This window comes from Ovis canadensis, chromosome 11 (assembly GCF_042477335.2).
Source record: "Ovis canadensis isolate MfBH-ARS-UI-01 breed Bighorn chromosome 11, ARS-UI_OviCan_v2, whole genome shotgun sequence".
NCBI classification, from domain to species: domain Eukaryota; kingdom Metazoa; phylum Chordata; class Mammalia; order Artiodactyla; family Bovidae; genus Ovis; species Ovis canadensis.
This window is the reverse complement of record NC_091255.1, coordinates 61,633,872-61,650,232: the sequence shown is the minus strand read 5'-3', so window position 1 is coordinate 61,650,232 and position 16,361 is coordinate 61,633,872. Positions and strand designations below refer to the sequence as shown.

At 49.6% G+C, this 16,361-nt stretch overlaps 1 protein-coding gene across 4 annotated transcripts in view; it reads right to left on the bottom strand.

Annotated features, from left to right (window-relative positions):
* Positions 1-16,361, bottom strand: part of CYTH1 (cytohesin 1) — a 76,086-nt gene that overhangs the window by 21,087 nt on the left and 38,638 nt on the right. For 3 of the 4 annotated variants that reach the window (XR_011246845.1, XM_069541991.1, XM_069541990.1), the window contains one exon: positions 77-159. Coding sequence is in view for 2 of the 4 variants with exons in the window: in XM_069541991.1 (XP_069398092.1) it covers positions 77-159 (83 nt within the window). In the remaining 2 variants the exon portion in view is untranslated. Of the gene's footprint in view, positions 1-76; positions 160-8,190; positions 11,606-16,361 lie in introns of those variants that run through there. The other variant, XM_070289214.1, reaches the window with a different exon arrangement.

Here is a 16,361-nt window from a genome sequence, read left to right as displayed (position 1 = left end):
TGGTCCAAACTGTGGTGAGAACAAGTCAGAAGGCGTCATGAGAAGACGCCTGGTCAAGGTGCTGCCCAGCTCCTACCTGGATGTCGGCCAGCAGCTCCTGCTTTCTCCGCCGAATGTTCTCCAGCTCCTGGCGCTCCTCTGCAGTCAGGTCACTGGGAACTACAAAAAAGGAGGGAAAGGTTACTAAGAACGCGTCTACCTTACCAAAAATAAATACAATTCAGACCACAAGATACCACAGAAGAGGCAAGAAGCCTGTGTCTGAAATGACCGACTGATGGGGAGACTCTGGCTCCCATTCAGGCTGACCAAAGTTGGAAAGGACCACGGATCACAGAGGAAAGCTCTGATTAAGGAACAGTTCCGGGTCTCTGTTCCTTCACTGAATCCACCCTGACATGCAACGATGTCAGCCATTCCCCACCCACAGGCTGGGGGGCTCAGGCCCCTGGTTAACCAATCTCTCCAGGTCTCTGTTCCCTCACTGAATCCACCCTGACATGAGACGATGTCTAGGACCCTAGCAGGGAGGGGAGACAATTGCAAAGCAATGTGAATGACAGTTTTGTGCCACTTCTGGAGCAGGGAGGCTAGTTGTACAGAGAAAAAAATCTAGAAGGATACATCCCCAAATTGAAACAATGCTTAAGTCGGGGATGGGGTTATGGGGACTTTTCTCTCTGCTTTTTTGAACATTTTTGAATAATGTTTTAGAACGAGCTCTTATCATCAGAATTACTGTGGGCATCCATCTTTCGCACAGGCGCCTGAGAACTGCTCCATGTGACGTGATGGTCACAGGCCACGTGTGGGTAGTAAGCACTTGAAATGTGACTAGCCCAGTTTGAGATGTATGGTGTATGTAAAGACACACCAGACTGTACAAAAAAGTAACATATTTCTTTAATACTATTTTATATTGATGACACATTGAAATAACTTGGTACACGAAATACAGTATTTTAATTGCGCTCACAGAGGCTGCTAGAGAGCAACACTGCCCTTGTGGCTCGTGTGACATTCCTGCTTGGGTGGCACAGAGGAATAGCTCGGCTTGAGAGTGAAGGGAGGGTGCGCGACTCACCAGCCGTGCTGCTGAAACTGAACCTGCTGCGCTCAGCGAGCAGTTCTTCCCTCCGAATGTTTCATACAAATCATGTAAGACAGCAGAGACCACCACGATGAAGCCTCAGCACAGGTTAATTAGCTGTATTAGAGTCTCAGCTGACTTCTCCCTTTTAATCCAGTTTTCCCCCACCCTTTCATAGAAAAGTGTCTTTCAAACTTCAAGACCCACAATTAAGAAATGCATTTGACTTCACAACCCAATCTGCCCCAAACACAACAGTTAACAAAATAATACTCTCATCATGTGAAATCCACTGACATTTCCTACTGTTTTAACTTTCCTAACAGTAGCTTTAGCCCATGAAATTGATTTCATAGCCTAATAAGTGCACTGCAGTTTGAAACACACTCTCAGTACACTAAAGGCTGGAAGACACAGCCACCTAGAGATCCCAACAGACCACCTAAATGCAGCCCAGGCCTTCCACGTGAGGCTCCAACTGTGTCTCTGGGAAGCCAGGGTGAGCATTCCAATAGCTACGTCGGGAGAAAGTTAACTAACAACAGCTTAGCTCAAGTTTGAGCAAAAACCACTCAGAAACAACACAAATTCTACTGATTCACACCCCATTCTAGAGAAAAGCAAGCCTAAAGGGAGTTTATTCTGCTTTTTCTAGACGTCACAAACCAGAAAAATTTCTAGTCCATGAAGATGAGAAGTTCCCTTTAAGAAACTAATTTTTTGAGCTTCTACAAGACAAAGATTCATTCCAATATAACACGGTTTTGAGAATCTTAGGTAATAGTTCATATCTTTAACAGCTATTCCACGGGGGAATGAACAACCAGGCTTTGACTGTGAACCAGAGATGGCCTCATCAGATCACCACTGAGTCTCACGCCCATCAGAGGCAGGACTACAGTCCCCATAACAAGGTGCATTTAAAGCAGAACCGTGGTAAGAAAAATTTGTATCTCAAGACTGCTGGGTACCCTGAGAAGTCAAATTTTATTGTTCCAAACTGGAAACTCTCAGTGGTGGCTTCCTTTTCAGAATCTACGCACTCAGCTATTCTGGGTTAGCCTTCATACAGGACAGTTGTTCCGGAAGGTCACGAGAGAAAAAATAGGAAAGAGCTGGAGCATTTACGATGGAAGAAGGCATCACTGGGTCTTCTCTCAGCAGAATAACAAGGCAGCTGGAAACAGGAGAAACAGAGGATAGAGGACATCAGGGTACAAGCCACAGGCCAAGGGGAGGCACGGACGGAGAGGCAGGACCTTGGTGCTGGGAGCAGCTCCCAGGAGAGATGAGCAGTATGCGCTCTGGTCTTGGGCGGCGCTAGCGGAGCACACAGAGGCTCATCCAGGCTCCACAACAAAAGCTGTACGTAATCAGCTGTCAACTTGTTGAGTGGGGAAAGAGTGGACAGAGGCGAGAGGGCTGGAGGAGGGCAGGGAGCACACGAAGGGCAAGCAGGGTCCCTGCGTTTCCTCCTACAAAAGGGGCAGGAGGCACTCACGAAAGACCACAGACAGAAATCAAGGTTGTGAATGTGTGTGTGAAAATCTCAAAGATGAAAATTAAGTGACCAGACATTTGTGATGAACTATCAGACAGGGAGAGGGTAGAGAGAAAGAATGCTACGAGTGAAGGAAATCAGGAGAGAGTCTTTGACACAACAATCAGTAAGACAAGAATATTAATACAGACCTGGCTGCACCTACCAGAAGATCAAAAGTCAGAGAAAGCTAATTCTGAGTGATTGCTTCTGGGAAGGGTGTGTCTGGGAGTGGAGAGAGATGGGGAACATAAGCTCCTGAATATCTGCTTTAAAAAAATACAGCTAGGTACAACTGGATTTTTTTTTTAAATGAAAAATAAAAATGTTAATCTATGGTTATGAGAAAAGATAGATGGAAGGTGTTCTAGCCCATGTGCAGTTAGAATCAGCAACACATTCATTCACAGTTACTTTGAAGCAGTCTCCTGACATTAACCCCGTGATTTCTAAATCACTTCTCAATTCTACATCTAGTCCCCCTCAAATCACAACACTGCTTCCTTTAGGGGTCAATAACTCACCTAAGAACTTCCCCAAAAAACGCAGATTTAGATCTCATTTTTCTAGTGGAATGTTTCTGAGATGAGAAAAAAACCAACATTTTAACAAATCTATTTTCCTTTGATTAAACTTATCAATGCAACACCAAATCTTCAACTCAAGCCTTCATTCTCATACTGCCCATGAGGAAAAAAAAAATCACAGACAAAATGCTTAATTTCATTTAACAGCATGAAGAATCAAAACCACAGCTGGAGAGCTGAAGGAGAGACGGGTCCCGAGGATCCTGGCTGGCATCTCCAGGACCCTGCAAGCCACCACCAGGATAGGAACAGCTGGTACTCAGAACCCACCACATCCACCCCAAGATTCTGAGGGAGTGGCAGGGGCACCTGGCAAAGGCATCTCTCTGCCCAGGCCCGGGCTCTCCTGCGTAGCCACTGGGGTTAAACTGTAAAATATCTGCTGATGGGCCAGATGGCAGAGCAACAAACAACTCCTCCCTCCCCCGACCGCCACGTGCTGCAGCCACACTTCTGTGCCAGGGAGGCAGCTAAGCCCTCTTCTCCTGAAAAGAATGGCAGCTAGGGAAGCAGCGGCCCGCACAGAAAGGACACAGAGCAGAGGGCCCGGAGGCCTCGGGAATTCATGCCTGCAAAGGTTAATTTACAAGGTGTCCTGCTTCAGCACGGGGACCATTCCAGCAGCAGCCCCTCACCATTCCCTCGCAAGGCTCCTATTTAATGAAGGGGATTAAAGAGCCTACAACAACAAGGGATCATTGTACTCAGCTGTGAATAGGAAAGCCACACAAGGGGACCCTCTATTTATTTCTGTATTTAAATGTTGCTCTGCAGATTTAACCAGCAGAAACCCAGAGCTGCAATGTGCTCCATCCAGCGCATACAAAGGAGGCTGTCTTAAAGGGACAGTGCCCTCCTTCCGGGCTGGGGGCAAGTAGAAATGCATAGGGCGGCATCACTAGGTCCAGCTTCTCCAGCCCCTGAGGCCACAGGCAGGTGCCCAGAGACCTGCAGTGAAGTCCAACCGAAAACAGAGATCTACTGACAGCAGTTTCTGCTCAACAAGAAAACAGGCCAAAAGGGACCTTGCTTGCTTTCTGTCCCTGGTCCCCAGGAGTGACATACATCAGAGTGTTGGAGATGTGCTTTAGGGCCCAGACACAGCTCCCTGAGAAGCTCCAGCTACACCGGGTCCCACTGCCTAGATTTAAATTTGCCTTACCTTTTCCACCATAATCATCGAGCATCATCCTTCTTATATATAGCCCCTGCCTTCCGGTGATAACAAGGGTCCAAATTTAAACCAGCACAGCAGGGCAACATTTTAAAAGGCAGGTCAAGAGTCAGAAGGCACTCCCTTTCCCTACATGTGGAGAGGGCAGACAGACAGGTCTGGCCCCCCTGCAGCCCAGGAGGGTGCCATTGTGCAGACAGGCTTCCAGCCCTCCAGAGCCTGCGCCAGGGAGCCCTGCTAAGCAAGGCTGGAGTTTCATGAAACTGAAAACACACAAGGCCTCAGAAACCATCCACCTGCCTGGAGCCACAGCAGCCGGGTCAAGGATGCCGATTAGCAGATGCAAAAACTATTGTACACAGAATGGATAAGCAACAAGGTCCTACTGTAGAGCACAGGGAACTATATTCAATATATTGTGATAAACCATAATGGAAAGAATATGAGAGAGAATGTGTGTGCATATATACACACAAATATATATATATATAAATCACTCTACTGTACACCAGAAACTAACACAACACTGTAAATCAACTATACTTAATTTTTTTTTAAAAGAAAGAAAGGTAAAGTTAAGAACTGGACCTTCCTGTACCCTCTCCAGAAACTGTTACCAGCTCCAGAGGGAACACAAGCTATTTACGAACAGCTTTTGGGCTTAAGAACACAAATCTGGGAAGCTGCCCATGGACTGAGGGCGCTGTGTCTACTGCCTCCAGAGACAAAGATCAAACAGCCTGCCATGTGGCGAGTGCTGGTCACACACTGGGCCCTTCCTGACTCAGCCTATGCAGACAGATCCTCCGGTCAGATCGCCTGCTCTGCCCTGCCCTGGGGTAAGTCACCTGGTCTCCCAGGGGATCCCAGCACCTTCCAGCGTGAAAAAATTCCAACGACTGGAAAAAACTCAGGCTTTGGGTGACACACAAACAGTCAGCAAACGTTCACAAAACTCTCAATCCTATGCTGACATTAGAGTACACAAGGTCAGATATTCTTGACAGGGATAAGAGAACAGCCAAAAGTCATAGGGTCCTTAAGGACAGGCGACATAGAGGTGAGTGAAACAAAAAGATACAATGACTAAGGGGCTTCGCTGACAGCCTCACTCTTGAGACAGACCTCAGGGTGTTGTCAGACCAGACACAGAAGGACGAGGAAAAGGGATGTGACTGAAACCGGAAACCTGGGGACACATACATGGCCAACTGGGTGCTGACCTGATCATTTCACGACTTTATAGAAAGTCTTCCAACTTTGGGAAACAATTCCTTTTCCCTCCGTAAGTCAAACTACAGCAACCCTTTGTAAAACTTAATACTATATTATTCTGCCTTGAAAAGGAATGAAATTCTGACACATACTACAGGATGAAGGAACCCAGAAGACATTATGCTCAGTGAAATAAGCCAGCCACAAGAGCACCAATCCTGAACAATTCCACTTACATGAGGTTCCCAGAGAAGCCAAGTTCACAGAGACAGAAAGTGGAACGGCGGGTGTCTGGGGGAGGGGAGAATGGGGAGCCAAAATTCAGCAGGGACAGAGTTTCAGTTTCATAAAAGTTCTAGAGATGGATAATGGTGATGTTTGTACAACTATGTGAGTGAATGAACTTCATGTTACTGAACTGTACACTTAAAATGGTAAATTTTATGTTACCTATATTTCACCACAATTAAAAATAAATGAAACAAGAGTTTTAATAGCAATATACTGAATTCCTGATTTCTGCTAAGCTTAGTCCCTATTCTCAGAAGCTATGATCTGATCTTTGTATAAAGCACTGTAAAAGAAGGGTCTCACCACCAATTTACAGCCTGTGCTGTGCTTAGTTGCTCAGTCATGTCCGACTCTTTGCTTCCCCACGGACTGTAGCCTGCTAGGCTCCTCTGTCCACGGGGATTCTCCAGGCAAGAATACTGGAGTGGGTTGCCATGCCCTCCTCCAGGGGATCTTCCCAACCCAGGGATCAAACCCAGGTCTCCCACATTGCAAGCGGATTCTTTACTGTCTGAGCCACCAGGCAAGCAATTCACAGCCTAAGTGACTAAAAGAATGTAGACATACCAACAGGACCAAAAGGAATTAAATTGGCATGTGCTAGCATAACTGACATTCAACATCAAAGGTGAAAGGTGCCTTCCAGCAAATTACCAATGTGAATATTTACTCTTATAGCTTAAATTCTTTCCACATAAAAACCACTCAGTCTCCCACCCAGAAGTAAGGATATTAAAGATTTTATTCCTGTAGTCTGCATCTTTAAGGACAACTTTATTCCTGTATCAGTCTTATAGACATCTCATCTAACCACTAACCTAAAAATTCAGGCCTCCTTAACTGAGATGAGACACTGCCCAGGAGTTGAGGTAGGGGGCACCTACCCCTACCCCTAGGAGTTGAGTGGGGCTTCACTGACCAGTGAGTGGTTCTGTGACCTGGTAAAAACCACCATCTCTCCCTACCTTGGTTTCCTTAAGCAGGAATGGGCATGTCAGCATCCTCGCCTTTCCCAGTGAGAGGGTGTCTATTAAACAGCTCCATAAACTTCCTCATGAAAGCAAAGTATTTTATCATCTTACCTTTCTTAGAGAAGGAATGGACACATTTTATCTAATAAAAATGAGAACCTGAAGACAGGTTTTTGTAATCAAAGGGAAAATGAGATCAAATTTCAAGGTAATAAAAGAGACAAAGTCATAAAATTTTATCCTAAAAGTTTGGTTTAGAAAATAAAGTTAACATCTGCTTTCAATAAAAGCTGAAAACTAGAAAACAATCATTTAAGAACCTCAAGCTCTTTCTGAAACCTGGCAGTGGCATGAGTGGCCCAGCTGGACTTCTGCAGCAGTTTCTTCCCAGTGCTCACTCGTCCAACCTCTGTCTCCAAGGCTGTTTCTGAAAGGGCCTCATGGACTGAAAGCAGAGCTGGAGCCAGCTTGACAAGGAGAACCACGTTCCACCTCTGGCTTCTCGAGAAAGGAGCCCTCCACTCTCAGGGCAAGCCTGGGAGCTCCCGTCCCAGCAGACAAACCCCACCGTCATTGTGCCCTTCTCCTTCCTCCCAAGCAGAGTAAGCTCCCCCTCCCCAAGCCCGCTGCCATCTGGGCACCACACAGCCGTGCCACCACACCCCTTCCCCCCAAAAGAGAGGCTCGGTGGGGACCCGAGGCACGTAACTCAGTTCCCTTTCACTTTACTCCCCTTCCTAAAACCTATGTGCGTGCTGGCCCTTTGTAAAACCCTGACTATTTCTGCGGACTGAGACATACCCCCTCAGCCCAGCAGCTGGAACAGACTCATGGCAGCAAAATACACAAGGGGCTCCAGCTGCTCTTCTCTGTGCATTTTTGGGAAGAGGGCTACTCATACCAGGGGAAGGTTCCCAAGTTTTTAACAAGTAAATTAAAACTCCAGGGGTGGGTTGGGAGGGGGATCTCTCAGAATTTGCCCCTCTGCCTTCTGTCCTCCTTTTTTTAACCTCATCCTAGCAGGACCATACAAATTGGTTATTAGCTTATTCCTTAATCTGGGGCCTAGAAGAAACCACACTGAAGGCTGAAACCTCTATTAGAAGAAGCTACTGGAAAAAAACAAACAAACCCTAGGAAGAGAGAGTAGAATGCGAAACCACCCGACAGACATGCAGAGAAGCAGCCGCTGCACACATCAGGCTTGCCTGGCTCTGGGGTGGGAGAGGCCGGCAGCGGTGCATAGTAATAGCAGAGGGATTCACGCTGTAAGGGAATCTCCACACCGCGGGCTCACCCGCGCCACCCACCCGGCCTCTTACCCGGGGCGAGTCCCCTCTCCGGTGGCCCCAGGATCCCGGCAGCCCTGGGGCAGCGACGTCAACGCCCTGGCAGGTGGCAGCTGTCCGCTTCAGAGGCCATGGTGGCCCGGCACCGAGACGCCCCAGTCCCAGGCCCCCGGCCGCCCCGCCAGCGCCGGGTGGAGGCAGGGACGGGGCCCGCGCGGCATGTGCGCACGCACTGCCCGGGCAGAGGAGGCAGCCAGGCGGGGACACAAAAGCTGAGCAGAAACCCGGGTGCGGAGGAAGTCGATCCTGGTGCGGAAGGCCGGCGTGGTTGGAGATGGCCGCGGAGCTATCGGCAGACACTCCGAGCGTGTGCTCAGTCCTCCAGGCTTATTTCCATGAATGCAATTACAGCGCCCCGCCCACAGCGCCCCCACTCGAGGCCTCCGAGGGGGAGGGGACGCACCACGAGCCTTTGCTCACAGGCTGCAGCCGCTTTTTTCTCCCCCTTGGAAGCAAAAGACTGATGGTGGCTTCCCTGGGAGGATGTTAACCCTTACTTAAGGTGCCTCTCCTCCCTGAGTGGATAAACAGGAGGGTAGGATCCAGAATGCAGACTATTCCGTCACCCTCAGCAGAAGGCCACCTCCGGTCTCCCCCTACCCCCTGACTCCCCCCGGCAACAGCGTCAGCAGGCAGGGATGCTGACCCCACTGCTCGAACGTCCCCCCACGCCCCACCCCTTCTGGTCCTCTGCAGCTCTAAGCCCCTTGTCTCCAGGTGACCTGCTCCAGCCTTTTACTAAAACGGCCTGCCTCCTACTCAGGCCACAAGCACCAGAGGCTCCAACCCAGTGTGCCAATACACGCTGGGCGAATGGCAGGTAGGTCTAGGACAATGCTGTAAGACGGCTGGTGACAGGCTCACTACAGCCTGAGGAGTGGCTGTCCACCTCGAGGTGTGAGGATCACCAAGGGCATTGGCAGACACACACATTGGGGACCTCAGGCCCCAGACGTGGAGTCTGGAGGCTCAGGACACGGGGCGACTGCAGGCTGCGTCTGCTGACTCCTCTGGGAAGCACTGCCTTTGACTAATAAGGGAAGAGACCTAAGGATTAAAAAAAAGTGCCAAAAACACGAGGAGAAAAAGAGAAAATAAACCACTACACTAGATGAAGTTCTCTGATCTCGGCACTTCTGACGCTTGGGGGCTCCTTCTGTGTGGGAGGGTGTCCTGTGCCTTAGGGCACATTTAACTGCACCCCCGCAGCAGCATCCCACCCTACCCCCCGAGAGGACAGCCCCACAGGCTTCCAGATATGCCAAATCCCCTGCAGGGTCAAACTTCCCTGCCTAAGAACCACCACTCCAGACACACAACAGAAAGAGGGAAAAACGGAAAATCCCACACTCTGGCCTGCCTTCGAGTGCTCTGTCCTCAGGAAGCCGCTGATAGAGGGCTCCCTCCTTCCACTACACTAATGTGAGCTCCTCATCACCAGCACAGGGTCACCAGACTTGACCAACACTTGGGCTTCGCAGGCCCAGCCTGTCTTTAAAGGAACAGTCACAATATGAAAAATTTTATTTTTGTGTCATAAGAGTTCTCATCTAAAAGAATCAAACCAAATATATGAGAAATAAATGCTAAAATTATGAAATCTCTGTTTAAAGCTACAAAGGAAGACAAGTTTTCAACAAACGAACCAGCTGAGAGTCCCTACTAGATACTGGGTCTGGTAAGCAATCACACACCACCTGGCCCCAGGGAGACAGGTTTCCAACCTATCTCCGTTTCCTTCTTGTTGTTCAGAGGCTCATCCTCCATAGCCATCAAGACCACCTCTTCCAGAAAGAACTCCCTCAGTTCACACAAAAGAACCATCACTAAAGGCCTTCTTCATCTATATGATCTCCCCTGAACGTGTTTGTATCACGAAGTTTAACACCTGGTTGGAAACTGTCCTATTCGCAGGGGGGATTTCTGTCCATGAAATGAAGCTCTTGCCTTCCAGTAAAATATCATAAATATTCTCAGAGCACTCTACACAGTCCTAAGGGCTACATCCCCCCTTTTGAGGTAACATCAAAATAGGCACACAAACCCTCCAGGGATTTAAAGGTCCCAGTAGGTGGATCCTGACATCACTTCCTGTGCACAACTCGGTCATAAGGCACAGGCTTGCTGTGGCTTGTCCTGAACCCACCAGCCACAACTGAGCACAGAGGATCCACTGCTGGGGCTGGACTTCCAACGTGTAAACTGGCAAAGACCTCAACGTGCCTCCTGGCCAGACTCGCTGGCAGCAACGACTACACCACAGTCAATTCTCTGCACAAACAGTATGATCCGAGGAAGCAAGGAGAAAAGAAGTGACAGGGAAAAGCTACCGACAGAAGTCTGCAATGTGGCTCGCCTCATATCTACAGACAGATCTCAAATAAAGAGCCCCGTAATCAAGTTTATGAAATCACAGCGATGATTGGAGAAAAAGACTGGGCACAAGGTAGTAATCTCAGGAAATCTACCAACAGAGAAAATAAACGCTTCAAAAAATGACTTTCTCAGACTCATACTCCAACAATCTTTTGGGGAAAAAATGGTTACCACCCATAAACTAGGTGCTCTATTAGTTACTGCAGAAGATACAGAGACAGTAAGACATGGGTTTAGCCCCCAAAGAGCTTCCGTGTTACTGTTCCTTTTAAAGAAAAAGAATCAAGCAGCATAAGCGCCAATGGAACACTGGTGACAGGTGCTGCGGGGTCAGCAACAGCAAAGCCGGCAAAGCCGGTTGTCCCAGAGGCCTCAAGGGAGCTGAGGCCGGGCCAGCGGGGAGAGGGCACACGAGGCTGGGGACAAAGGACAAACGGGGATACAGAACAAACTGGAAACTCCTGGAAAAGCTGCACTAGTCAGAAATGGCGTCTTCTGAGTCTGGCCTGAAGAAATCTGACTGGTGTCTTGGGGTCCTTTGAGTCTGGCCTGAAGACAACATCTGGCTGCTGTTGGACAGGCGGTGAGGTAGAGTCACAAGGGGGGGCGGGGGCACCAGGAGAGAGGGACAGGCCGCATTTCTGGGGTGACCAGAGAGAAGTGACAGGGACACAGGGCAGTCATCTAAGGCAGCGAAACTTCAGCTCAGGAACGGGCCATAGAACTAAGTGTCTTCTGCCCCCTGACAGCTCAGCTTCCACGGCCACCCACCTGTGCTTAATTCCACAGACAACTCCTGAGAGGCAACGGATCAGTGTCTTTCAAATCATCAGCATCACAAACTTGCTAATCCTACGTATCCCCAAGCCCCACATCCTCTGGGCAAAGGCCCCAGGCCAGCCTGCACCAGGCGGAGCCCTGGGCGTCTAAGCACTCCCACCTCCCCTGCTCCTGCATCCCAGGAAACGCAAGCATGGAGTGAGGTCTCAACCTTTCTACTCCATTCCTTCTGCTTTAAATGCTGAGTTACTCTTTAGTAAAAGCTAGGAGCATAAACTGGAGAAGGAAATGGCAACCCACTCCAGTATTCTTGCCTGGAGAATCCCAGGGATGGCGGAGACTGGTGGGCTGCCATCTATGGGGTCGCACAGAGTCGGACAGGACTGAAGCAACTTAGCAGTAGCAGTAGCAGCAGCAAGAGCATAAATGCTTCTTCAAAGAAGTCAAGACTGGCTTCTGTTCCCGCTCTGAGAAGGGCCGGAAGCAGTTGAGAGGGTAGCAGTTCCTAACTCTAACCTCAGACTGGAAAAAGCTGGCTCCTGGTGCCAGACATCAACCCTTCTCAGAGCTGCCCGAGGTCCAGAGAAGGCTCTCGAGGTTTGAAAGAAGTCTGAGAGCAGCTGCAGGCACCGACCCAGGCCCCCGCTCTCCAGGTCCCAGCAGCCCTGAGTCTGTTCACAGGCAGCAAAGCTGGGGCAGCAGGCAGCCCACCTTCCAGACGGGGGCCTGCTCCCAGCCCCAGCAAGGGGACTCATCCCTGCCAGGACCACTCTTGGGGTCCTCTCCCTCCTGCCCTTGGCAGAGGGCGCAGCAGGGCGGGAAGAGACTGCAGGGCAGAAGGAAGGAGGGGAGGAGGCAGGAGGCGGGCAGCTCTGCCCGTGGAGACGCAGGGTGGCTCCGTGCCCCTCCACCGCCAGCTCTGGGAGGCGAGCTGTCCTGGGAGAGGGCACGGGCCTCCTCCATCTAATACAAACAGATCCTCACTCTAATCTACCCCCAAAGACCAGCAAATTCCCTGCAAGCTACCGTGATTACCATGGCTGAGAAAGCCACCAAGTAAACAAGAACGATCTGAGCACAAGCAGGAGGACCCCAGTGGGGGAAGGCGGTCTTCAGTTTGTACATCGCTTTCTAAAAATACTATTTACACTACCAACAAGAGTTTTACAGGAAGTGTGATGGATAAAACAATAGGAAGGTTCACGTGGAAAATGCATATGTGAATAGCACAGGCAACTATGAAGAGGAAGAAGGGTAATGTGAGAGAGCTGCCGCCAGAGATTGAAGTGCGGCGGCGGCGAAGTCACTTCAGTCTGTGTGACCCCATAGACGGCAGCCCACCAGGGTCCCCCATCCCTGGGATTCTCCAGGCAAGAACACTGGAGTGGGTTGCCATTTCCTTCTCTAAGAGATTAAAGTGAGGTGTCAATAATTTGAAATTTCAACAACAGAGAAGGAAAACAGCGGAAAAGAAACTCAAGAAATACTGAAACACTTCAAGTCATGAAGTCTCATAAAGAAAGTATTTTTAAAAGATACAAAAATATAAAGAAAAATAGTATTATTCAGTCAATGGTGGTAGGGCAATTAGCTACCCATTTGAGGGAAAGCTAAGCTGAATGCTTACCTCATTTACATCAGAATAAATTCTAGCTGAATCAGATTTTAATACAAAAAAAGAAACCACAGAAATTCTAGAATAAAGCATAGATTAACACGGTCATAATCTCAGAATCTGTTCAATTTGCTATAATAAAGTGAAAGGCTTCAGAATGGAAAATAAAGTTCTATGAGCTAAAAGGTAAGCAACCAGGACAGCAGGTGTGCCCCATCTGTGGCAGAGGCTCACGCATTTCCCAAGGAGAGCAGAGCACAGGGCAGTGAGGCAGCGACGCACACAGCCGTGAGGACAGGAAAGGCAGACACGAGGCACAGTGGCCAGGCACGAAGGACGGGCGCACCAACTCTGCAGGTAAAGCTTCCCGAGAGCCTGGCAGAAGCATGCGTCTACCAAGGGCGCGGGGGCCCAGGCTTCGCTGGGGGAGTGGAGAGGGTGCAAGCTTTGCGCAGGACTTCTCCATTCAGCAAGTGCATTTGAGAACTTATCCAACAGACATGCTCTCAAAAGTGCAAAAGTGAAAGCTACTTACACACAATCTGGTCGTTAAAAAGAGTGAGCTGGTCACAGATGACAGCACAGAAAGATCTCCCAGACACGGTGCCATGAGAAGCAACAGGACCCCACGCATGCGACACCGGTGCTGGGAAATGCACAGATCTGAGAGCTGTCGACAGGGACCCTCTCCAGAGACAAGGAGTGTGGACAGGGAATGAATGGAGGCAGCGATGCTGCACTCTACACCTTTCTGTTTATCTGGATCCAAAACTAAGGCAAAATTTTACGCTGAAATCTCTTCAGAAAGGAATATGGAAATGTCACCAGCCAATTACCCCAAAACATTTGCTCTGCTTACACCCAAGTATTTCTTTTGTGGGAGGAACATACCTGGAGTCCTATTATATATAATACGTGTGAAATACCTGGGGGGAACTATACCATCATGCTGTGTTGTCTTTGTAGGATTCCACTGGATTTCTATGAATCAGAATCCTGAACTCTTAGCAGAAGAGACAAAGGAGAAGAGAGACTCAAGACGCCAGAAAGAGAGGAGATGCAGAAAGTCACCAACTTGGAAAAGAAACGTGCTTTGTTTTTCTAGGTCAGAAGTTAAGCTTTCATGATTTCTCTGTAGGGTAAGGAAGGAAGACCATACAAAAGTCAAGAAATTATCTTGGGAAGAAGGGAAGGAAGTGGCGGGCGAGCCCTGAGCGTGAGCAGAGCTGAGGGCAGCAAGCCTGACTTCTGTGTCCATCCTCCCTGGCGTGTCACAACCAGCACGGGCTCAGGAGGAGGACACGTGGGTCCCGAGAGCAGCGAGTCTTAGCAGTGCTGCCCGCCGCCGCCCCTGGGAGCCAGGGCCCCATAAGCCTGAGGCCCCTCTGCACTAGTGACGGTCCCAGCTGCAGGTGAACCCATCTGGGTCCCCATGAGCGGAAGCTCTTCACAAGGTAACAGGAGAAGACAGAAGCTGTTACAAGAATCCTTCTAAAAAGGAAATCTCAGCCTGGCTTCAGCAAACAGAGAAGCAAAGACAAGAACAATGTAAACTCAGTAAAGGTGCCTTTGGAAGGCTGTCAAAATGCAAGGGAAACGTGAGAAATGGATACTACATAAATGTGCAGAAGATCTAGCCCTCCACTTCTAAGGTAACCAACAGCAAACTGTATGTAGGTCCAGTCAGCCCCTCCCCATCACCACCACCAACACACTCAGCGAATCTTCCAGAGCCACAGAGAGGGCTGGGTGGCAAGGTCCTGACGCCTCCTGTCCGTATCTACCGCACCTCCCTTGCCCTCGGCTCCGCGGCCCACTCTACAGGCTGGAGGATGCTAAAGCCCCAGTCCTGCGTCCTGCCAAGACCACACTCCCTGCCTGTTCTTTCCACAATGCTGGCTCCTCAGACAACTCCACCTGCTGCCCTCCACCCTCACCTGCCTCCTGGATGCTGGGTCCTGACCACCGACAGCCAGCCCTATGCTTTTATGTTCCACAGCAAAGAGAACTTGGGAGGCTGTGGAAAGCCTCACGTGACAGATAAAGGTTCACTCTTTTCAGAGCAGAACCTGAGCCTCATTTCTTCAACCTCCTTCATCAAGAAGAAAGGGCAGTCCTGACCCTCTGTTCAGCGCTGCAGGCACTCACACCGGTGTGCTCCACAGACAGCCTATGAAATTGAGACTAGAGCCAAAGAAATTCAGACCAGAGCCTATGAAATCCAGCCCAGAGAGAGGCCCCCTCAAAACTGGTCCTGGCAGATGGTGATGCAGGTCTGCTGAGATGTGTGCTTTGTACAATGCCAAGAGCTCTTGCTTAAAAATAAAGATGTAACCATTTTTGGTTCCGCAAAATACAAACTCACCCGTGAAGAAGGGCGTATCTATGGGATGAGCACTTACAGCACCTCTGCTTTCCGGATTAAAACCCCCCTCAGCCTCAGCAACCTGCCCACTGTGAGGCTGGAGCAATGGCAAGGGCCACATCGAGAGGATGGGATACGGGGTAAGTCACCACCAGACAGAGTATCTCAGATGCAAACTGAAAATCCAGTGTCCTAAGGGAGAGATACTCTACTTAATTACATGCCAGTCAGTATATTTTCCTACAAATAATACTAACTTATACACATATAAGACCCACAGTCTAAAATCTTTTTTCATTTCATTATTTGAACTTGACGACAAAGCCCAATTGTGAACTTTGCACACTTCCTGACAATGAACTATGTATGCGGTGTTACCTCCAGTTTAGAGATGAGGTAAGATTCAGGGAGTATAAATAATCCAGGAACAGACCAAGTCCAACTCAAACGCTCTGGCTGAGCCGTCAGCTCTTTCTTTTCTCTCCCCGGAATAATCGCGCCACGTCAGCTCAGCACTCACTGCGCATCTGCAGGTGCCGGCCAGCGCCCGGGGCGGGGATTTAAAGAGCTCAGCAGGGGCTCCCAGCAGGGGAGGCGGGCGAGCCCTCGGCAGCAGCACAGGCAGCCACCTCGGCCAGTCTGCTCAGGACTCGGACGAGCCTCGGAGCCTGGACTTGGGGACCAACGCAGATGCAGAGAGAATGTGGATGCACAGATCATGCAAAGGGACGAGGCCGGGGTGGCTGAGTGCCTGCGGACAGTGAGCACAGCTCTGCTCGGGGCCCAGGGCACCTGACAGAGAGCCTGAGCTGTGCCGGAGAGGGTCCCGTGTCCCCTCAGCAGGGAGCTGGGATCCCAGTCCTGCGAGAAGGTTCAAAGGCAAACCAAAGGTTCAAAGGGGGGGTCAAACATTCAAAAGGTGACAGCTAAAAACAGCCTCAGGTGGCTAAGAAAACAGTGCTCAATTCAGTGTAATGGTTAAGTCTCACACACCTGCATACCTGGACA